At 34.5% G+C, this 24,801-nt stretch overlaps 4 protein-coding genes across 5 annotated transcripts; all 4 read left to right on the top strand.

The window, feature by feature from the left end:
* The first annotated feature begins 163 nt into the window (after positions 1-163).
* LOC114173412 (protein root UVB sensitive 1, chloroplastic) lies at positions 164-5,027 on the top strand. The gene is made up of 6 exons (XM_028057792.1): positions 164-1,235; positions 1,886-1,942; positions 2,140-2,338; positions 2,902-3,017; positions 3,617-3,793; positions 4,341-5,027. Exons 1-6 carry the CDS (start codon positions 291-293, stop codon positions 4,629-4,631), a joined length of 1,785 nt encoding a protein of 594 aa, XP_027913593.1. The 5' UTR covers positions 164-290; the 3' UTR covers positions 4,632-5,027.
* Positions 5,028-5,159: 132 nt separating this feature from the next.
* LOC114173413 (bifunctional peptidase and (3S)-lysyl hydroxylase JMJD7) lies at positions 5,160-8,050 on the top strand. 2 transcript variants are annotated; one of them, XR_003602504.1, is made up of 4 exons: positions 5,160-6,087; positions 6,444-6,619; positions 7,273-7,359; positions 7,437-7,451. XR_003602504.1 is itself a non-coding variant. In XM_028057793.1 (4 exons), the coding sequence occupies exons 1-4, from the start codon at positions 5,227-5,229 to the stop codon at positions 7,574-7,576; spliced, it is 1,248 nt and encodes a 415-aa protein (XP_027913594.1). In that variant the 5' UTR covers positions 5,160-5,226; the 3' UTR covers positions 7,577-8,050. The 2 variants fall into 2 exon arrangements, 1 of the variants encoding a protein (XP_027913594.1); XM_028057793.1 differs by having other exon boundaries at positions 7,289-7,359; positions 7,437-8,050.
* Positions 8,051-11,143: 3,093 nt separating this feature from the next.
* Positions 11,144-12,572, top strand: LOC114174044 (pentatricopeptide repeat-containing protein At1g31790). The gene has a single exon (XM_028058785.1). The coding sequence runs from the start codon at positions 11,255-11,257 to the stop codon at positions 12,503-12,505; it is 1,251 nt and encodes a 416-aa protein (XP_027914586.1). The 5' UTR covers positions 11,144-11,254; the 3' UTR covers positions 12,506-12,572.
* A 7,719-nt stretch (positions 12,573-20,291) lies between these two features.
* LOC114174016 (probable carotenoid cleavage dioxygenase 4, chloroplastic) lies at positions 20,292-22,752 on the top strand. Its single transcript, XM_028058745.1, has 2 exons — positions 20,292-21,494; positions 21,679-22,752. Exons 1-2 carry the CDS (start codon positions 20,374-20,376, stop codon positions 22,316-22,318), a joined length of 1,761 nt encoding a protein of 586 aa, XP_027914546.1. The 5' UTR covers positions 20,292-20,373; the 3' UTR covers positions 22,319-22,752.
* Positions 22,753-24,801: the final 2,049 nt, after the last annotated feature.

The following is a 24,801-nucleotide window of genomic DNA, read 5'->3' as shown; positions in this document are numbered from 1 at the left end:
ATATAAATCTGCTTTTGTTTCTTTTAAAAGTTATACAAAAATTATTAAATTATTTTATATCGGAATACATTTTTAAAACATGTGGCAAAAACAAACTATTTTCCTAAACTATAATTTACACTATAATTTTTCAAAGGAAGTTGTTTAGTTTAAAACACGATCGCGAACAGTGTGAAGAAAACAAAGATTACAGTAGCAGCATGAACAATGAGCATAACCCCCTAAATGCGATGATGTCAAAGTTTTGACCTTTCTTCCTCTTCTATTCCCGTGCCGGCGGAACCACCGAAATGGGCTGCGCCTGCACGCCCTTATCCGCCTCTCTCTTCACCTCTCTTTCACTTCGCCACCGTCTTCCACCGCCGCCGCCACATTTCGCCTCCGCCGCCCCCTTTCGTCCCAAACAACAATCCCTTTCTCATACCTCTCGCCTTTCGGCCCTTCCTCTGTTATTCCAAGGCAGCGGAAACAACAACAACAATAATAACAATGGCAACGGTGGCAGTTGGGGTAACCCCTTTGATTCCAACGATTCAGATTCAAATTCAAATTCTCATCGCACCCTTTTCCTTTCTCTGCTATGCTCTTCCGCCGCATGTTTCTTCTGCCACCTCCTCCAGGTTAAACTTGCAAACGCCAAAACCTGGTCTTCCTCTACCGACAACGAGCTTTTGTCTGAACCCGTTTGGGAAGTCAAAGGTGGCAAGTGGACTAGGCTTGTCCCTGACCCCACCAACGATGTCTTTGTCTCCGCAAACCCGGGGTTGTTGGCGGAGTTACAATCCCTCAAGCCTTCACAATTTGCAACCTTCGTGTGGCTCAAGTGCAGTGACATCTTCACGCGGTTAATGCTTCCAGAGGGTTTTCCCGAGAGTGTGACGAGTGATTACTTGGAGTATTCTCTTTGGAGAGCAGTTCAGGGTGTAGCTTGCCAGGTTAGTGGGGTGCTGGCAACGCAATCGTTGCTTTATGCTGTTGGACTGGGAAAAGGGGCTATTCCAACAGCTGCTGCCATCAATTGGGTGCTCAAGGATGGAATTGGGTACCTCAGTAAGATCATGTTGTCAAACTTTGGTCGCCATTTTGATGTTAATCCCAAAGGGTGGAGATTGTTTGCTGACCTTCTTGAAAATGCTGCCTTTGGTTTGGAGATGTGTACTCCTGCTTTCCCTCAGTTTTTTGTGCTCATTGGTGCTGTGGCTGGGGCCTCTCGCTCTGCTGCTTCACTGATTCAGGTTATGCCACTTTTTAGTACATGAAGGTTTTGCTATGTCTTTCAAGTCTTTTTGTTTAACACGGAAAGAGAGAGCTTTTGGCCTTTCTGGTTTAAGTAAGAGCGGTTCACATTGAAATCAAGTGTTTAAGTATTATAACGATAATTCTGTGCATAAAGTTCCTACCTTTTGGTTTGTTTCCATTCGTGTGAATTATTCAGCATAGTTATTAGGATGTTATGATTTTCAATTCGAATCGTGCAATTTGAAATGATTTGGATTTGGCTTGCCGGAAATTTTTGTCATTTGATATGAACAATTTGCAATGTCTTTGAAGTTTATGTCTTTTTGTCTAGATAGTGTTGGTCAAGCTAGTTGTGTGTTGTGTATAATATAATCTGTACCTAACACGATGATTCAATTTCAATCATCCTGGTGTATCAGTAAAAAGTTTAAATGAATACAATGCATGTTCAAACTAAGTGTTTAAGTATAGCAATGATATATATATATATATATATATATATATATATATATATATATATATATATATATATGTATGTATAAAGTGATTAATTTGTTTGTTCTAGACTTACTGAGTTGGTAATTTCTTGCTGCTATCGAAGATTGATAACTATCATTGGAGGTTTGAACTGATTTTTTCTTCCCAGGCTTCTACCAGGAGCTGTTTCTTTGCTGGTTTTGCTGCTCAAAGGAATTTTGCTGAGGTGCAATCTTGATCCTTTATTCTTTATTGACTAGGAGTATTAATTTATTGATGCAACAAAACACTCATTTCATTTTCTTAGTTTGGTATCCATCTAATGCTATAAGTGGAATGATTCATGAGTATTCATTTGACACATTTGTTTTTTTTTTTTTTACCTATATAGTGTTTTCTCTGAAAATGACTGTAAAATTGTAGGTAATTGCTAAAGGCGAAGTGCAAGGAATGGCAAGCAGATTTATTGGTATTGGACTTGGTATAGGATTGGGTAACTGCATAGGCTCCTCCACACCCCTTGTTCTTGCTTCATTTTGTGTCTTGACTTGGATCCACATGTACTGCAATCTGAAGTCATACCAATCCATTCAATTACGGACATTAAATCCTTATCGTGCAAGTAATTTCTGCTCCCTAGCTTACACCCCCGCATAAGCACAATCATGTGAGAGTTGTGTTACTGTTTCTCTTTTAGAAATAATTAGTTTACTTTATAGTCCATGAAATATGGTGATATGTAAATATCAATAAGAGAGGAATGTTAGTCAGCTATTGTTAGTTCATAGCTGTCAGGTAGCTTCCTATAAGTAAGGAAGGTTGTTGAATTCTAGACATATATATTATGTTAGATTGAATGTTAATGACAGAAGTGGCTGCACATATTCTTTGACCTTTCTCTGTTCTCTCCTCTTTCCCTTAAACCTCCCTATTATGTTTTGTTCTCTCTTCCCCACTTCTTTCTCTGTCATTCTGTTTCTTTCATCTTTCCCGCCTAAATTCTATTTCATATGGAATATTCTGAAATGCGGTCTCTGTGTAGATTTAATTTTGTTATAACATTGGAAGTTTTCTTAGGTTGCAATTATTTGTTGGAGAGGGCTTGGAAATCTGGAAATGCTACTAGGGGTTTATTTTTCCGACAAAAGGTCAAAACTTTACACGTCTCGTTGATTATTTTGGCAGGTTTGGTTTTCAGTGAATATCTACTGAGTGGCCAGGCACCTCCAGTTAAAGATGTAAATGACGAGGAGCCACTATTTCCAGCAGTACCCATATTAAATGCAACTTTTGCAAACAAGGTGAGTTAATATTGCTTGGGTTAAAGTTGTGAAATTTATACCTTTTTGAAATGAAAGGTCATGTTTTCCTGGTTCAAAAGTTTCTGCTTGCTATATTGATTTATTTATTTTGGTAATGGTTTGTGTAATTTTAAGGTTCTTTCTGTCTTCTTCTAATAGCCCTTATCACTTCTCAGTTCTGGCTGGGGAATATCAGGTCATATGTCCGTATTCCCTTGTATGATGATAACTTGTTGGAAAATTTACTTTTTGCATTTTATTTGAGTTTTAATATGGTCATTGTTCTTATGCCACCTGTAAGTCCTTCATTAACTTTCTTCATTAATTTTCTCAATGCCAGTTGAGTATAGGAAGTGTAAACATAAAACATGTGAGACTGACTTCTAAAAGATAATGTTATTTGCACTTCTCACACCTACTAATACGTAGTATTAGTATGAAGCAGAAGCATTTACAATTAACATTACATCATATATACTCTTCCAACCTCAATTTGATTAGGCTGCCCTATAAAGATGCACAAGTATCAGAAATGATTGGTATTATCTTTAGCATAACCTAACTTTTTAAAATAATGTCTTGTTTACTTTTTGTAATAGGCACAATCAATTACTTTATCATCTGAAGCAAAAGATGCAGCTGCAGAAATTGAGCGTCGTCTGCAGCTTGGATCCAAGCTCAGTGAAATTGTCAACGGCAAGGAAGACGTGCTTGCACTCTTTGGGCTTTATAAAAATGAAGGATACATCTTGTCAGAGCACATGGGAAAATTCTGTGTAAGTTGGCAACTAACTTCACTTTTAATGTCATTGGGTTTTTTCTCATCCTAAAGAGTGTGACGGAGATTTTGTCTCATCCTAAAGACTTTTTGAAAAATAAGAAACAAATGAGTCCAAGATTTTAGAACTAAAAGGCCACGTTAACTTTTCTTGTCAGTTACCATTGTTACAAAATGTTTACAACATCCTTGTTTTTGGTTCCATCTATTTTTTGGAGTTTTTTTATCAATAAACTTATGTAGTGGGGAGCTCCAAATGTAACGAAATATCTGTAATGCACACTGAAACAACAGAAGGCTACCAATTCATTTTTTATCTTATAGCTTTTCTTTTCCTTTCTGAGCTGGTCTGTTCTTTTCCTGTCTATAAAAATCTAAAGCTATTGCCTGAAAATGTCGTGCTTTATATGTCAAATGGTTTTCTCCTTCAGGTATTATTAGCAAATTGGTACATCAAGTTTACTCTTTTCTCAATTTAAAAGGCTATTTTATATTTTTTTTGCTGTGGTGTATCATGGGTCTAATAATGCGTGTTCCTGGTACAGGTTGTTCTCAAAGAAAACTGTTCACAGCAGGACATGCTGAAGGCACTGTTCCAGGTCAATTACCTTTATTGGTTAGAAAAGAACGCAGGAATTGGAGGAAGAGGAACCCTGAACGATTCCAAACCTGGTGGGAGGTTGCATATATCTCTGGATTATGTAGAAAGGGAATTCAACCATGTTAAAAATGATGGAGAATCGGTAGGTTGGGTCACAGACGGGCTTATTGCAAGGCCATTGCCAAATAGGATTCGCATTGGCGACACAACATCCTCAAACTCGGTGAGTAGCTGACATGGCCAAAGACCGGTGGTTTTCATTCCTGACCACATGCATAGCTGCTTGGGGAAGCTAGTTGGACTCAACATGTCGTGAAGATCATGGACTTGTTGGTTCTTGGCCATTGTTGTTTGAGCAATGCGTGCAACAGAGTGAATGGCTCCAAGATAGACCACAACTAGTTGAAGCCATATGGTGACATGGGTGGCAAAACACCCACTTTGCCAATCTCATTGTCAGTGAAATGGACTGACCCAGAAACAGTCACTTGGCTGGGAAACAACACACAGCTTTTACTTTTGAGATTGCACCCCATGGATAGATTGAGTTGTGCATTTAAACAGTCAAGTTTTTTGCTTGTATCGCAACCAAACCTGTATAATATATACTACAGTTTGGCAAAATCTCGTACAAATACATTTCGTTTCACAAATTTTATGTCTCTCAACAGTTGTTGTCCTTGCCACTAATGCTGTCAACCCATTGCCTGTATGTTTTACCTAAAAAGCAAAACTTGATCTAACAATTTCATGAACTGTAAAATCAAAATGTAGTCACTTCACCTCCAAACCTTATTTTTCTCTAGAAAAAGAGCGCAGAGATCTTTGGAATGAAAAATGCTAGAATCAATGGCCTCTTGGCCCTGTTTTATACTGGTTGTTTAACTTTTCCAGAACATAGGAAAACGAATCATAAATTTCATATCTCGATCAAAAACTATGTACCTGCTTCCATTTTTGTTTCACGTTATCATAATCCCCACGTTACGTATAAAACGCTCCAGAACCGTGTTCCTGAGAAATTGACAGTTAGAAAGATGAAGGAGGTAGAGGAACTGTGGAGGGAAGTGAGGGATTTGAGCTTGGGAAACAGTGGAAGAGTAGAGAGATTAGAGTGTCCCCCTAACCCAGTTGAGTTCCTGAGAGACTTCATCACCCCAAACAAGCCATGCGTAATCTCCAACGCCATCTCTCACTGGCCCGCACTCTCTTCCTGGCCCAACCACGAGTACCTCTCCGAAGCCCTATCCGCCGCCACCATCTCCCTCCACCTCACCCCCACCGGCGCCGCCGACGCCCTCGCCCCTCTCGATTCCTCCCTCTGCTTCGCCTCCGCGCACATGCAGCACGTGCCCTTCCCTGAAGCCCTTAGCCTGATCTCCAATTCCGAACCCAACAAGCTTGTGGCTTACGCGCAGCAACAAAACGATTGCTTTCGCTCTGAGTATTCGTCTCTCGCTGCTGACTGTGATCCCCACCTCGGTTGGGCCACCGAAGCTATTGGCTCTGAGCCCGAAGCTGTGAACCTTTGGATTGGTAACCAACATTCCCAAACCTCGTTCCACAAGGATCATTACGAGAATCTCTACGCTGTTGTCACCGGGGAGAAGCACTTCATCTTGCTGCCACCTACTGATGTTCATCGCTTGTACATTCGACACTACCCTGCTGCCACTTACACACATTCTTCGGTATTTTCATCCCATCGTTTTTTATTCAAGAAAATGTGTATTTTTCTTTTCTATTCACTCCATAGGTTGGTACCATCGTTTTACATGTGAAGTTACTGACAAGAAACTCTGCTGAGGCTATCAACCTTAAAGTTTATATTCTCGAAAGTAGTTTTGTATAGATAGAAACTTACAGTATGTTAGCAAAGTCAGAAGCTGAAATTTTGAAGGATGAAACAACGCAGTTAATGTTTATTTTGGAACCAAATTGTGGTTTTGCTTCTTTTTTCTTCTTCTTGTTGATGGGGTCTGGGCTTTACTATAAAAAGTATCAGTTTTTGGAGTTGATTTCGTTTGGGTGTTGAGTTTGTTTGTAGGATACAGGAGAGTTTGATTTGGAGCTTGAGAAGCCAACAAGGTATGTGCCTTGGTGCAGTGTGGATCCTTATCCTTCTGTGGAGACCGTGGATGATGAGATGGCCAAATTTCCTCTGTACTTCAATGGCCCACGGCCTTTTGAATGTACTGTGAAGGCCGGGGAGGTTCTCTATTTGTAAGATTCCATTGTTCTGCATTTGCATCTTATGCATGTGTCTAATTCTCTTGTTTTCCTTCTTCCGTAGGATGTTCTTCATCATTTGTGCCAATCTTGTCATGCCATTCTCTTGTCTAACCATTTTGTGATGCCATAACATGTTCAATTCGTGATTAAGTAACTTGACTTTGCTATATGTAAACCTCATGAAACACGGCGTATTTTATTCACAAATTGTGGTGTGGAGCAGGAGATTTGTTATTCCTCTTCTGAGCATAACCCGGCTTCTAAACTCTTCTTCACTTTGAATTCTGATGTAGAGAAAAAAGTCATGAACTCTGAGATAGTAGATTTGAACTTATGATTAGGTCACTAGGCATATGATGTTAGTTGAAGTTACATAACTACGTTATGTTTCTAGTTCATGCAGTATATTTTTCAAGTAATCCATTTCATCGAATAATGTGTACTTAATGGATGCAGTGATTGAGTCATTTTATGTTTACTAGAATAATCCAACTCACTTAAAGATCTTTGCCATGCTTACGAATCAGTGATTAGTAATCACCATTAGTACCAGATTGTTAGCTTGAAAGAGGAGTATTGGAAGTGGGAATTAACCCAGATTTTAGTTTGCCTATTGATTATCCTTTCTGTGGTATATACTGAAGGAGGAAACTAATGCAGGCCTAGCATGTGGTTCCATCATGTTAGACAGAGTGCGGATGATGGAGGATTAACTATTGCAGTTAATTATTGTAAGGACCCAACCTTCCCTTTTCAGTTCCAGGTCCAATTGTAATCAGAATTTTGATGCTACTTATGTGTTATGCAGGGTACGATATGCAGTTCGATATCAAGTATGCTTATTTCAACTTCTTACAATCTATTCAATATCGATCTACTCCAAGTCCAGTGCTAAAAGATAAATTGGCTGAGGAGATAGATTCAGGTCCTGATGAATATGAATCTTGATGAATTGAATATGAATCTTTAATGAATTGAATTAAAGTGAGTGCTGAAGAGCAAAAGTAAATGGAACTTCATCAAACACCTTCAGGAAACAGTGTGAGAAAACATTATTTCTCAAAACGTGCTGCTACTTGTTCGATGGTGACATGAATTGTGCCTAATGCCACCGCAATTTTGTCCTTCATTTCTAACATGTGATGCCCTTTTTCCCCATTACCATGTTCTTTTTCACCCTTATCGCTGGGGTTGCTGTCTTGGTAAGCAAATTGTCCCAATACAGGTTGTGATGAGTCTAGTGCCACCAACAATAACAACCCATTGTTTTATACATGTGTTCTGCAATATCCATAATCTGTTTAGCATTTGTTCTCAAGATAAATTATGGATGTTTCTGTTAGGAAAAGAAATGTTCTGTACTAAAGAAGGGAGGGAATTATTATTATTTTTTTGTTTTATTTTAGAAGACTATTTTTTAAATGTGTTTATATGAAAAAGATAAAATGTGAGATAAAAATGATTATGAATAATAAGGTTGAATATGTTTCTTTATCTATAAAAGTGATAAAAATGATTTAGAATACTATTTCCCTCATTTTCGTCATACGTTTTGGTTTCTTGAATTGAATCCATTAAGTGTTGACATGTTTAACAACGTGGACAATCTGTCATGATAGCCATGTGACAGCATACATTATTATCTATGTCACAATCACGTGGAGTGCTAGATGAATTTTTTCAATATTTTTTTTATTTGTTGAAAATTCTTAAAATTTTGTTTTAGCTCTTAATTTTAGTAGTATCTAAGTGGATTTTTCTACCAAATAACCACATATTCAAAACGAGTTACTTTTTGTGTTTGTCTTTTCTCTATTTCTATCTATAGATGCATAGGTTGTCATGTTTCACTACTTTTATGTGTGATGTCCAAAAAATGTTAACTATTCTAACTATACAGGTACCTCTATTTAGAGCTGTCAAGTGGGCTGCCGGGCCAATCCGACCTAATCAATTATGATTTGGTCACTTAGTGGACTAATCTAATTTGACTCACTCATAAACAAGTCAAAAAATTTTGAATCTGACCCGGTCCATTACGGATTGGCTTACTAGCCCACTTAATTAAAATAAAATATAATTTTTTTCTAAAGTCATAAATTAAAATTTAAATAAACTTTAATACAATCTAAATACAATCCAAAATGACGTTAAACTCTAATACAAACTAAAATTAAAAAAAAAATTATTTAATATCAAAACATTTTTATCACTTATCCGACTATAATATTAAAGTCTTGAATGGATGAATCCACAACATTTTCATCTCTTGAAGCATCTTCTTTATCCTCATCTATTTGGAGTTGGAACTAAGTTTCCATTTGTCAACCCACTAATGTGTTTAATTAAAAAAAACAGCCTAACATTGCAAAGCCCAACCTAATATGTGTGATCATACGGGTTGGTGGGTCAACCCGGCTCACTATGGGTGAGCCAGGTTCTTGGTGAGCCGAGTCAAAAATTGACCCGTCCTGAAATTTGTAAAAAAATTTCAACCAAACTCGGTCCCCGTGGTAGGCTGGGTTGGCCCACTGGGTCTAACTCACTTTTATGGCTCTACCTCTATCTGAGTTGTGCTATTTGACAAAGTAATGGGAATTAATAACCCAATAAGAGTAGTGTCATAGTAATAATTAGGTTAAAATACTACGTTGGTCCTCGTTTTTGTCGCAAAATCTCAATTTGGTCATCGTATTTTTATTAGTCTCAATTAGGTCCTCATTTTTGTAAATTAGTATCAATTAGGTCCTTTCCGTTAATAGAGAACTAACACCGTTAAGTAGGTGTCACGTGTCAGCTCCTCATTTTTTTGAATTTTTTAAAATTTTTTTTAAAATTTTTTTAATTTTTTTTTTAAAATTTTTAATTTTTTTTAATTTTTATTTTTTTTAAAAAATATTTATGCCATGTGTCACGTCTGTAGTGTGCCACGTGTCAATCTAATATGGTGACACGTGTCAAATTATTGTATGAATCTCAATTTGGTCCTCATATTTATTAATTTGATTTGATTTGAGTCCCAAATTTTTTTAAAAATTTTCAATTTCAGGCACTCCAAATTTAGACTAAATTTTACTTTTATATAATGTTATGATTATTTTTATTAAAATTGATATTTTTATTAAATATTTTAATAATATTAATTGTATTTAATATTAAAATTTTAAATATATTTATTTTAATTTGTTATAAAATTATTTTAAAATTTTACATTTGAATTTATAAAATTGTTATTTTTAAGTCAACTCTAAAATATTGTTGATATTGAATATTATACAAATATTTCGAATATAAATTTATTAATCTATATATTTATAATTTTAAAATAAAATTTAAATAAAGTTTAATGTAAAATATAAATTTAAATAAATTAAATATTGTTAAAAATATGTAATAGAAATATCACTTGTAATAAAAGTATCATCATTACATTTATAAAAAAAATTAAATTTGTTCTAAATCTGGAGAACATGAAATTAAAATTTAAAAAAGAAAATTGGGACTGAAATCAAATCAAATTAACAAAAATGAGGACCAAATTGAGAAAGTTGACACGTGTCACCATATTAGATTGACACGTGGCACACTACAAACCTGACATGTGGCATAAATATTTTTTTTAAAAAAATTAAAAATTCAAAAAAAAATTCAAAAAAAATTCAAAAAGTTTAAAAAAACGAGAAGCTGACCTACTTAACGGTGTTAGTTGTCTACTAACAAAAAGGACCTAATTGATACTAATTTACAAAAATGAGGACCTAATTGAGACTAATAAAAATACGATGACCAAATTGAGATTTTGCAACAAAAACACCAACGGAGTATTTTAATCTAATAATTATCATTAACTTCTTCAAAGTATAATATCATTATATACTATTATATACTTAAGACCGATGAAAGAAGCTATTGGCATTAAGTTTCATATGTATTAAAGTATGACTAGTAGTTGTGTAAAATGTCTCAAACTCATTTTGTTTTTCATTATTTTTAATAATAATTAATATGGAATCCCCGTCAACAACCAACCGATTGATCTATATGAAAACCGTTCGGTTAGTTAAAGATAAAACACAGTTATAACACAAAACAAGACTAAGCACGTAATAAAAATTATGATATGTTTGGGTCGTGATTAAATAATTTAAAAAAGGTAAGAGTTCAATATAAATAGTATAAATAGATAGTTTAGATAATGAATTACGCAACAACTTTTAGAAAAGTATTGGAAGCAAATTTGTTAAGAAAACAAAAATTTAAGTAGCTATGATAGTGTGTTTGTTTGTGCTATTGTAGCTCGAGGGAGTGGAGAAAATGCATGAAAAGATGAATGTGAGTTTAAAAAAAGTCAACTTGGAATGAATTATTTTGTGTAAATAACCTCATTGTTAAGTAGCTTGAAATGTTTGTACGTAGGAAATTTTTATTTTCTAAATATATTAATTTACAATATTTTTCTCTGAGCTAAAATAAAAAATAAAAAAAAGTAGTAGTTTTTGTTTGAAACTGTAAATATCTTAAAATAAAATAAAATTTGAAGTTCTCCTTTGAAGTTGTTAATTTATGCAAAGGAAGAGACAGCAACCTGATTGAAGAAACATTCGTAGGTTGTCGTTCAATTGAAAAATGGCAAGCATCACTGCACCTGTGCCAACTGTACCAACCCACCACCTATTCTTCGACCAAAACCTTGATCTGAAAAACAACAACCTTGGTGCTTTGCCTTCTACCAACCATCAACTCGAGCTTCTACCACCGCTGCGCTACCCCATTCACACCTTCCCACGTCCCCTCATTCCTCAAACAATCACTTTCACCAAGAAGGAGCCAAAGAAAAAGAAGAGAAAAGATGCTACAACGTCAGACATACTGCACTTGATGGACGTTCTACCTTTTCCTACACCCATTGACATCTACACTTCATTGATAAAAGAGTGCACTGTTTCCGGCGACCCAGAATCTGCCATTGAGTTGTACACTCACATCTCCAAGAGTGGCATCAAACCCCCATTGCCTTTCCTCAATCGGATTCTCATTATGTTTGTGTCCTGTGGTCTGTTGGAAAATGCACGCAACATGTTTGAAAAAATGCGTGTGAGGGACTTCAACTCTTGGGCGACCTTGTTTGTTGCGTACTATGATAATGCCGATTATGAGGAGGCTACGGCTGTTTTTGTCAACATGTTAGGTCAATTGGGTACGCTGGAATTTCCTCCGTGGATATGGGCTTGTCTTCTCAGGGCTTGTGCATGCACTTTGAATGTCCCTCTGGGATTGCAAGTTCATGGATGGTTGTTGAAGTTGGGTACTTGTGATCATGTGCTTCTCAGCAGCTCTTTGATCAACTTCTACGGGAGGTTCACGAGCCTGGAAGATGCGAGTGCTGTCTTCAATGGGGTGTCGCGGCATAACACGCTGACTTGGACGGCTAAAATCGTTAGTGGTTGCAGGGAAAGGCATTTCTCTGAGGTTTTTGGTGACTTCAGGGAGATGGGAATGCGAGGGGTGAAGAAGGACTGCTTCACTTTTTCTAGTGTTCTCAAGGCGTGTGGAAAGATGCTGAATCAGGAACGATGTGGTGAACAAGTCCATGCTGATGCCATCAAACTTGGGCTGGTGTCGGATCACTATGTGCAGTGTAGTTTGATTGCCATGTATGGAAGATGTGGGTTGTTGAGAGATGCAAAACAAGTGTTTGAGATAATCCGAGAGGAGAAAAAGGTTGATTGCTGGAATGCTATGCTTTCGGGTTACATAAGGAATGGTTTCCACATTGAAGCTGTTAAGTTTCTGTATATGATGCAGGCAGCTGGAATGCAGCCCGGGGAATCTCTGCTTAAAAAATTAAGAATTGCTTGTGGCAGCACTCAAACATGAATTAACTGTATAAAAGTATATTATTGTACATTAACAGTGTAAAAAAAATGTTGAATGGATACCTCAACCCCTTCTTATTATTCTTCTTTTTTTTTCAAATTGCTTGAGAATTTTCCAAAAGGAATGAATATCTACGTGTTACTGACATAATACTGTATAAAATGAGGCCTCCAATTCCTTAGGCAGAAGAACAAAAGTAGTATAGTTTAAAACCTAGCTGAAATGAAATACAAGGTCAAAAGTATCTGATATTCTTCATAATTGTAAGTGAGAGATCCGAATGGTTGATTTGATACTGCTAGAAAGTTAAAAGGGTAATCACAACCTCATCCAATAATAACATCTTGTGTGGAGGAAGAGAAGAAGTTTCCTAAAAAAGTGACACTATATGTAATGTATTTTAGTGATAGGTGAATAACATCAATACCCATTTCAAGACGAAATGTCTTAAAAAGACATATATGATAAACTAAGTTGAGAGTTAATCGAAGTCGGGAGACATATATACAAAACACAATAAAAAATTCGAGGAGAAATTTAAACGAGGAGAAATATAAAACAGAAGTTCATTTGAAAACATAATGAATATGGAACTTTATTGACCAAACTATAAGAGGATATTCTATCGATAAGATAACATGTATTAAGAAACATGCGAAGAATAACATCACCCTTGTGATGGACAAGAACATTGTACCAATAATATACGAAGTTAAGACTGAAAATATAAAAAAAAAAACAAAATTTTAAGACATTAATTATCTATCCATTGATCTTTGTTATTACATAAAAAATTCATCAAAAATATTTAAATAATTAATATTAAAAACTCATAGCCACAGTCGTTAACCATCTACATTAAATATCCATTGTAATAATTATATATATTTAATACATATTTTATCACTATTATATTTATGTGTTAAATATGCTTTGATATTTTAATTTCAAGTAAAAATTATAATTAATCTTTTTTAAAATTTTTAACCAATTTAGTCTTCTATGTTTAAAAATGTATAAATTTAGTTCTTTTAACTAAATTTTATTAAGTTTATTCAAAATTTCAAACACATTTATCAATTAACATTAAAATGAAAATATATCAATTTATGTGAGCAACTCAAATACTATAAAAAACGTGTTTGAAACGTCAAATAAACTTAACAAAATCTGGTTAAAAATATTAAATTCACACATTTTTAAAGTTGGATTACTATATTGGACCAAAGTTAAAAAAAACAATAATTTTAATTTTTACTTAAAAGATAAAAAATATATTTAATAAACTACTAAATTGAAATAACTACTAAACTTGGGTATAAGAAGTTGAGACATGAAATTGTGTTGCCTATCTTTCATACCACGTCTTATTATATGGTATTTGTTTTTCCAGATACCTAGTAATTTCACAAGTTACAATATAAAGATGATTTTAATTCTTAAATTACGAGGCCAAATAAATATAAATATTAAAATAATCAATATTTGTCATAAATCAATCTATACATGTCATTGATTTCACATATTAATTTATCATATTATCTCTCTCATGAAGTATGATTTTTGAAATAAGATACAGAAATCTCCTTTCATGGCATCAATAGGTGCTAGTTTTTTTGAAAAAAAAATTGATAAAACTAAAATGCGATATATATGGATAAAAGTGATTGGTGTTGGTGATAGCTGAGAAAGAGTAAATTTCACAAAAGTAAAATAAATGACTTGGCTGGCGTATTGGTGAATGGGTTGGTTACAGTTACAGAGATTCAGCTCTGAAGCTTGACATCCAAAAACATGTAATAAATTTTCATATCCATCTCATATTTATTATTTTTTATAATATAAAATTTATTTTTTAACGGTTATATTATCTTAAAAAGCGATTTAAATAGTTAGTGAAATATAAAAAATCATTTGTCATCTTAAAATATCTGAGAAAACTCCAATAAGGCATGACAGGTTTCTTACACGTTACAGAAGTTGTGGACTGATATGTGAAAATTTTGGGGCCACAAAAAGTGAAGTAACTCACGGGCAATGGTGGTACCTTACACTCCACTTATGAATTGATTCATCTTTGAAGAAACAGTGAAGTTGAAAGTGAGTGTTACTAAAACCAGACCCACACAACTTTCTTCTTATCTTCTTCCTCAACCACTGGGGGAATTTTATTCCGCCAGCTTGTCCCGTTTACAACCATCAAACATATAAAAAAGATCTTTACCCATCCATGCTCACAGTGAAATCCGTCATTAAAAGGATAAATAGTGAATGAATCACACTAAAATCATTTAAAAAAAAGTTTGGATGAACTTATACGAGTACTGTATAGTCCTATGTTCACAGATAGACATGTTGTTTTGTTAAAAATATTACTAATTATATGAAAAAAATATTTTGTGCCTAATCTTATTTATCATTGTAAGTATATTATTTTCGCTGTCTTAGGGTCTTAGAAATGTCACTGTTTATTTATATTAAAAAGCTTTTTGACTAAGAATTTAGGTAAACATATCCCATTAAGTTGAACACGGTACAAATATGATCCTTATATCAAAAGTCTTTCTCATGAATGTAAATGTATCTCATTAAATTGAGCGATGATACAAATAAAGAATATTCGAGATTGAGAATGCTTCTACTTGAGGAGGAGTGTATTAACGTAAAAAAGACTCACTCGTAGAACTGTCAATTTGGCCCACCTTATAGGGTTTGGCCCTGATCCACGTGAATTGAGGCCAAAAAGTTCACAAAATTAAAAAAATCCCATAAAGCCCACATGACCAAAATGTCCACAAAAGCACTATGGGTCAAGACAAGCACATGACTCTTCTTTTAAACATGAAAAGAAAGTAATATTTTTAAAAAATATATTATAAGACCTTTGGTTTAAGCCCGTCTGTCTCGACTTTCAGTCTGAATAGGCATGTCTCAACCTTTAGTCAAACTGGTCAAGGTCGACTTGCAGCCTGACCTGGCCAATTTCAACATTAAGGTCAACCCATCTTGAACTACAACCTGAGTCGCATAAGTATCAACATTCTACCCAAGCCAGCCGTCTCCACCTTCAACTCGGACTAGTCCGACTCGACCATTAATCAAATTTTGGTCGGGGTAGAATCGACTGAATTCAACCAATTTTGATAAGGACAATATCTGTCGAATTCTGCCGAATATTGGCTAGTGCCGATTCAGTCAAATTTCAGTTGAGGATGACTCGGCTAAATTCGACCAAATTCTAGTTGGGGCCAACTCGACCGACTTTAGGTCGGGGATGACTTGACCGAAATTCGACTAGGGCCAACTTGGCCGACTCAGTCGAAATTTAGCCAGTGGCATCTCAGCTGATATTGGGTCGATGCCAACTCATCTGAATTTTGTTGAATTTCCATTGGGGTTGGTTGGGCCAAAATTTAGCTTGGATCGGCTTGGTTGAATTTCGGTTAGGACTGAATTTCAATCGGGGCCAACTCAGCCGAATTTCGGTTGGGGCCTTTTTTAACCTTCGACCCAGGTCGATCAATCACGACCTTTGGCTTGTTTAAGCCCATGTTGACCTAATGCCCAAACCAACCTATCTCGGCCATCAGCTTGAGCCGGTTTGTCACAACCTTAAGCCTGAGATGACCTGTCTCAACCTTGGGCATGGTCTTTATATTGGGCCTAGACCAAACCATCTTGACCTTCGACCTAAGACGACCCATCTCAACCTTGGGCATGGTCTAATCCTTTATATTAGCAACCCAAGTGACCCATTTCGAACTTCGATTTCGGCCGACTAGTCTCAACCTTCAGCCTTAGCCATCTGGTCACGACCATTGGTCCAAGTTCACCTTTCTTGACCTTCCTCCCGATTCGGCCTGTCTCCACCTTTGATTCGGGTCATCCCTTCTCGACCATCAGTATAACAGAGTCTGCCTCAAATTTCCATCCAAAATTTGTCCTCTCGATCTTCGACCTAGGCTGGCCCATCTTAGCCTTCAGCCTTATTTGATATATGACCCAGACTAAAGATATTGTTTTTAAGAACTAATTAAAGTCTTATAGTATGACCAAACCTACTTTAGCCTTGACCCTAAGCCACTTAAGAGATGACTTTGTGGGCTAGAGCCTTTATTTGGCCCTCTCAATTTAGGATTTCTTAAAGAAAACTTATTCAAGGGTGAATTAGAGTTGTCTTATAGACCATGGATCAAGTTGACAACTCTACAACGAAATAAATAGTTAAAAAATTTGAGTTAAGTCTCATATTGAATAAATATAAAAAGTTAAACATAAAAGATAACATCCATAAACATTTTAAGATTCTTAAAATAAAGTGACTTCAATAACTTATCAAGAACTTATATTTTATGTATTTTCCGAATAAGTCCTCCATTTAAAAAACCCATAAAAAATGATTTTATTATAAAAAAAAATAGACCAAAGTTCGAGCAAAACATTTGAGTAATATTACTTAAATTTTTCATCATATTATCATTTGTTTCTGTCATATTTTTCTATCCTTTAGATTTCTCAATTATCGCGTATTAATTACCTGGCATGTAGTGTCTTGAGAAAATATTACATCATTTTGTTGAATTACTCATGATTTGAGTCTTTAGTGAGTGATATCAAATTTGATATTTTATATAAATTCTCAGTTTCAGACTTTATGATAAGCTTTGAACTCTGAATTTATTCTAGAAGAGAAACTAATATAAACTCGAGAAGATACATAAATAATATTTGAATTTTAATTCTATACTAAAAAAAAACTACTCATTAAGAGGATAAACAATCTCTCATAATCACAAAGTTTGAACTCAAATTTTATACTAGAAAAGAAGATAACTTAAACTAGAAGATTTATATGCCTATTAATTACAAATAGAATGAGATTGAATTTTATTTTATCATTGTTTGTTTTATTACGTACTAATGTATTTTCTTATTAATTATGTTTACTGATAATTTATGTCTTATGATAGAACTTTTGTTTGAATTTATATTTTAGAATAATAAAATTTTATAGTTTAAATAAGTTTGTTTGTAATAATCAAAAAGTGGCCTTAAAAAATGTTTTAAATAATTTATTTTAGAAAAATAAATATTTTTAATTAAAAAAAATGTGCAAGTTGTTTTATAGATAGACATGACATGAATAACAAAATAAATATAACTAAACTTCCTATCCGATAATCAAATTATTGATAAGTCTTACCTTCAAGGCTGTCATCTATCTCTACCACCCCTTCATATCTCAATTAAGTCGGTAAAATTTTGATTTTGGATTTCCACTTAAAGATACTAAACATAAAAAATACGTGTTAAATTGTTGTTTCCAACTATAATTAAATATTTGGGTAGAAATTGAAGAAGTATGAAAGAAAAACGAGAGAAAAATATTTAAATATGATATCCATAATCAATAAGGAAATATTCTTAATATGAGTTGTGATAAAAAAAATACAAATCATGTGCATAATAATATGTTATTTTCATTTTTTTTGCACACATATAGAAAAGTTATTATACACAATTTTTTTGGTTAAATATGTTTTTGGTCTTTTTCAGTGAATTTTGAAATTATTCAATTTTAAAATTTTGGACCAATTTAATTCTATATCTTTCGAAATATATATATATATATATATATATTCATTTTAATCAAATTTTATTAAGTTTATTTAATATTTTAAACGCGTTTCATAATAGTATTTGACTTAACATTAAAGTAAAAATGTGTCAAATAGTATAAACAATTTATATACAATCTTGAAATGCGTTCGAAACATCAAATAAACCTAACAAAATTTGATTAAATTGACTAAATTCACGTATTTTGAAAGATGAAAGACTAAATTAGTCTAAAATTTCGAAATAGACTAATTCCAAAATTCACTAAAAATTTAAGGATAAAAACATATTTAACCTTTTCTTTTTTACTTTGTTGATCCAACCCAACTTTTTCCCTATTTTTATTCTTATTCAACCTTCATTAATTAGGTTTGAGAAGTCTTGCTAACACTAAACTCTCATTTACACGTTCCAATGCACTAAACTACAAACAGTACCACTTGCGGATTTAAATAATGTGGTTTTAGCACTCTAAATGCTACCGTAGTTAGTTACGTTCTTTTTACCCTCTTTAGTTATAAACATGGTAGTTAATACAGTTTCATGCACGGAAATCTTGAAGCTATTCACCTTATAAAACACGAGTTAGTTATCATTCTGCTTCTACATACTTAAACTTATGAATCATTTACTAAAACATATACCTAATTTCTAAATATAAGAGGGATGAAAGGAAATGATACCAAAATTAAAAATATTAGTATATTTTTATAACGAAATTTTTAGTTATGTGGTGAAATATTAGTGGTTGATTAAACATTATTATTGTAATATTATAAAATAGTTGTATTTTATAACAGATGGCATACCTTCGTGTTTTGATCGAGATCGTCTTGATTCAAACTTATACCGGAAGAATTTATTTTATAATTATTTATTTTGGTTCCTTTTTATTAACCAAACCAATATTGTTTTTTTAGAATGAAACAGGATGTAAGGGATCAAACAAAATAAGGAAAAACTGGCCTGCGGGTCCGGTCCGCAGAAAAAATGCGAGACGGGTCAGGATAGTGAACCCGTAGGTTCGCGTGAGCCCGGCCCGCATAGACTCGTAACCCGTGCGAGCCGGTCCACAAACCCGCATAAAATTAAAAGAAAAAAAAACTTGTACTTGTGTATATTAATTACTTCTTTTATGGACTCTTGCATTAACGTTTTACATTCTTGTATAACTGGAAAAGACAAGTATTATGTAATTTTTAATGTGCTAAAATTTAAAGAATACATTGTATATGTCATAGTATGAATATGATGAAAATGTTGAATTATCAATTTATCATCTAATTCTTCAAAGTCTTTACTTAATTTTGTGAACTTCTTAAAGTTTCCCAATTTTTAAACATTGAAAGTTTTATCATAAAAAAAAATTAAAAAAATTAAAAAAAAAGCGGGTCCGCAGGTCAAAAAGTATGCGGGATGAACCAGTATTTTCAGCTCACAAAAAGTATGCGGGACGAGGCGGACCAGCCTGCGTTATGCGAGTCTTATGCGGGCCGGGCCTAAACGGCCGGGCCGACCCGCGTTACCACCCCTAGTGTGGGCCTAATCTAAAATTAATATCTAAGAAAATGTGTGGTTTGGGAAAGTGATGATGGATATGGTTTTTATTTCGGTGGCTCATTATTATGACTGCAATACAAAATATCAACCACTGTGAGATTCATTTATCACCACAATTTGTGTTCATCTTACTATTTTACGTCAAAATTAATTTTTGTTTTTTTATTTTATCACATTTTGGAGATAGTAGATTTTATTGTTTTTAAATTTATAAACTTGTTGTCAAATATATTTCTCAATTCTTGACCGGTAGAAAAGAAAATTTGATTTTTTGAGTTGTGAAATGGACTTGTTATTTAAAACATCTCACATAAATTTGATTTAGCAAGAAAATAAAATTATATTAAAACAAAAGTCATACTAAATTACATGCCTCTCTTAATTGCCATGAAAAGCAAACAGGTGGTGATGGAACTGTATGTTTGTTTGGGTGCTCCTTCTTATTGGAAATATAATTAATTTATCATATTTTGATGTAGAAAATGAAAATACTCATTTTTTTTCTTCTAATAAACGGAAATAAAGTTAATTATATATATATATATATATATATATATATATATATATATAAAATAATTTATGTATATAAATGAGGAGTGGAAGAGACGATAATAATGATAGAAGAAGCGAGTTCTTCACCTGATTCTCATAACTAGCCACATAGAAGGAATTAACCTTATCCTACAAAAATGGTCCCTAAACCAGTAATAGTGACAGCACCGCCACCACCGGTCTCTTCTCCGCCCAACCCTCTTCTAAAAACCGCAGTATCAACCGTTAAAACAGAAGAAAAACCGCAAACCACCACCCTTCCCCCACCGTCTACCACCACTCCGAAAACTTACCCAGTTCCATCCATCAAAACGACGCCGCAGCAACGACTGGAACTCAAAAGGAAAACGAATTCATGGGCGCCAGCGCTAATGCTGAACGCGTTGGACAACATCATCAACAATTTCATAGACCCTCCGCTCAAACCCTCCGTAGACCCCAGACATGTCCTGTCGCAAAACTTCGCCCCCGTCGATGAACTCCCTCCCACGGAGTGTCAAATCGTCCAGGGGGCCCTACCGCCGTGCCTCGACGGCGCGTACATTCGAAACGGCCCAAACCCTCAGTTCCTCCCGCGTGGGCCCTACCACTTATTCGACGGCGACGGCATGCTCCACGCGCTGCGCATCTCCCAAGGTAAAGCCACTCTCTGCAGCCGCTACGTCAAAACCTACAAATACACCATGGAAAACGACGCCGGTTTCCCTCTCATCCCCAACGTTTTCTCCGGCTTCAACTCCCTCGTTGCCTCCGCGGCGCGTGGGTCTCTCACCGCGGCGAGGGTCGCCACGGGACAGTTCAATCCCTCTAATGGGATTGGGTTGGCCAACACCAGCTTAGCCTTCTTCGGTAACCGTCTCTTCGCGCTAGGCGAATCCGACCTCCCCTACACTGTCAACGTTACCCGTAACGGCGACGTGGAAACAATCGGCCGTTACGACTTCAACGGCAAACTTACGTTCAGCATGACGGCGCATCCGAAGATAGACCCCGACACAGGGGAATGCTTCGCCTTCCGTTACGGCCCCGTTCCCCCGTTCCTAACCTACTTCCGTTTTGACCCTAACGGGAACAAATACGATGACGTGCCTATCTTCTCCATGACTTCACCTTCGTTTCTCCACGACTTCGCCATCACCAAGAACTATGCAGTCTTCTGCGACATTCAGCTCGGGATGAATCCTCTCGACATGATCGCCGGTGGCTCCCCCGTCGGCTCCGTCGCGTCCAAGGTTCCAAGGATTGGAATCATTCCTCGGTAAGTGTGTGTATGTAGTAGTTCACCTAATTAACTTTTGCACGCAAACTATAGAACTTAAATTCCGATTCAAAATTGGAAATGTGTGTAACAGTACTAAAAAAACACTACAAGCCAAGCTCTATTCAACTGTATATAGATTTAGTTTTAATTTTCATCATATCTGATTTAACTGTTATTGCAGTGATGCTAAGGATGAATCCAAGATGAAGTGGTTCGACGTGCCGGGGTTTAACGTCATTCACGCGATAAACGCGTGGGAGGAGGACGGGGGAAGAACGGTGGTGCTGGTGGCGCCGAATATTCTGTCGGTGGAGCACGCACTGGAAAGAATGGAGCTGGTTCACGCGATGGTGGAGAAGGTGAAGATCGATCTGGAGACGGGGATTGTGACGCGGCAACCGGTGTCGGCGCGGAACCTTGATTTCGCGGTTATAAACCCGGCGTTCGTTGGGAAGAAGAACAGGTTCGTTTACGCGGCGGTGGGAGACCCAATGCCGAAGATCTCGGGGGTGGTGAAGCTGGACGTGTCGAAGGCGAATGAGCGGAGGGACTGTACGGTGGGATGCAGGATGTTCGGCGAGGGGTGCTACGGCGGGGAACCGTTCTTCGTGGCGAAGGAGGAAGGCGGTGAGGAGGACGATGGGTACTTGGTGACGTACGTGCACGATGAGAGGAAGGGAGAGTCGACGTTCTTGGTGATGGACACGAAGTCGCCGGAGCTGGACGTGGTGGCGGAGGTGAAGCTTCCACGGCGGGTTCCGTACGGTTTTCATGGTTTGTTCGTGAAGGAAAGTGATCTGAGGAAAGCGGTATCGTGGTGATGAATGACGTGTGGGTGTGGGGCTTGTGTCAGTGTGTATGATGTATATAGCAGGGCACCATTATGATTTCTTCTCAACAACATTATTCACCGTCACTGTAGTTACATGCTCGCAGAGATAGATGACAGGGGTGAAGAAGTAAATAAATAAAGGAGTTGTGTATGGAAGAAAAAAAAAACGGTGAAATGCGACAAGATCTATGCCATAGATCTGGCGGTTCCAGCAGATATAACATTACCGTACACCATATGTCATATCACCATCAATCCAACATCCAAATAATTCATAAGATAAAATTATCGGATAACTGTTTTAACTTATTTAGTATATGTATAAATACATTACGCAACACTGCGTCATGACTTATGGTATAGCTATTTTGCTTCCTGAGCGACTCTTTTGACATCAATATAATTTATAACTTTTTGCTGTTTTCTCCATATAAAAAATATATACTGCTTGTAAATAAGAAAAATAATTACTATTGTTCACAGAAAAAAATTGCATGGCAATTCAAAATATCATTATTTGTTTGTTATTATGTTATTGAAATGTTTAAATAATTTATAGTTTAATGTTCTTGTAAGTGTAGTTACTATCTTCATTATTGTTATAGAACTATGTTGTGCTAATAAAGTGGGTGTAATTACTCTTGTAATATAAGTAATTTCTATGTTTTTAAATTAAGAATAAAATTGGGATGTGAAGTATGTACATCAAATATTATAATTATAAATAAGAATAATACTGTTTTCGGGAATTTGAACCATAACATTATGTATTTTAATTTTTTACAATTACGTAATATTTCTTCCATATAAATATTATGCTGACACATATTTTCAGTCCCATAATAAAAGGAACGTCTTTTAACTATTGTTACCATAATGTATTTTATTTTTTCAAAAATTAAAAAATATTGTTTTTGTCCCTAATTATTATATAATACTTGTTAAATGCTTATATGTTAAATAAAAAGTTGAAAGATCATTGCAAGCAATATATCCTAATATTGTCATATAATGCTAACTATAACAAATATGAAAAATAGACATATTTTACTATAATTAAAACAAAGTTTCATACATTTTAAAAAAAGTAAAATTTACTTATTTAAAATTTTACAAACTTTATGGAGATGAAAGTTTAAGTTGGGTAGCAGAATGAAATATTAATCGAGTAAGGTATGTGGTATTGGATGTTGAGATTCATGATGTTCGTCTTTTCCAAATGATTTTGGAAGTTACTAATCACAAATCATATCTATTACCAAAAATGGAAACACCATAGATGAAGAAAAGCCACCAAAATTGGAGTAATCGATGTATAAAACATGATACGATGGATAAACCTAATAAAATATTTATTTTTATATTATAATATAATAAACAATTGAAATAAAACAATTTAAATTTTAATGTTTCGCAAAATAAATTATTTTAATATTAAATACTTAATCACGTAAGAAAAATTAAATATAATCAATTGAATTTTAAATTAATATTTTAAAATATTTTAAAATTTATATGTAATATATAATAATTAAATACTATAAATATATTTTATTATTGTAATAAAATGAATATTAAAAGAAAACAATTAAAATGATTAATAAATAATTTTAATATTTTGTTAGTATATTTGTTATATTAAAATATATAAATAATTAAAATAAAAATATTAATACAATTAAATCAATTCACTTAACTTTTTATAATTTATTTTAATACATTTTATTTTCAATATATATTTTTTATTTATTAATTTTGTAATAATATTTTATTTAAATTTAATTTTTATTGACTTTAAATTATACTTGAAAAAATTATGTATAAATGAATTTTAAATATATTAATATACAATCAAATTTATTCTATTACATTCATTAAATCTACTACAAACTTTTACCTTGTCTTTCACTCACTTTCCCTACATCTAAATAACTTTTTTCACAACCTTTACCTTTTTATTTTTCCTTTGTACCCAAAAAAGCCTATAGTAATAGCCACAAAATTAATTGGTCATGGCAATATTAGGAACCAAATCCGTTGCTCGACGAAAAAAAGAAGTAAACGTTGTATTTTTCAGCAATCATAATAAATGACGTGGTTGCTTGATCAAATGTTATTAAACTCTAAACAAGAAAATTAAATTGAAAATAACATTTAGAAGAAAAAGTTAGATATTGAGGTATAATTTGGTGTCAGACATTAGATTCAATCAACAAAAGTAGTAGAAAAAGAATATAATTATGTGCAACTTGGATGCATGGTCCTTTTGGCATTATTATCCAATGGAGTTTGTAAATTATTTCATTAAATATCATCACATATTATCAAGGTTCAATTCCAAATCTAATATGGGAATAGATTTAATAGTACCTGAGATACTGTATCTAATTTTTTCCCTCTTTTCTGAAGCCAGTAAGTAACTTGCAAAGTTGCAACTTGCAACGCGTTAAGTCAATTCAGTAGCTTATTTGA

The sequence above is a fragment of the Vigna unguiculata genome, chromosome 2 (genome assembly GCF_004118075.2).
Source record: "Vigna unguiculata cultivar IT97K-499-35 chromosome 2, ASM411807v1, whole genome shotgun sequence".
NCBI lineage: Eukaryota > Viridiplantae > Streptophyta > Magnoliopsida > Fabales > Fabaceae > Vigna > Vigna unguiculata.
The sequence above is the reverse complement of the archived record's forward strand: the minus strand, read 5'-3'. Positions and strand labels throughout refer to the sequence as shown.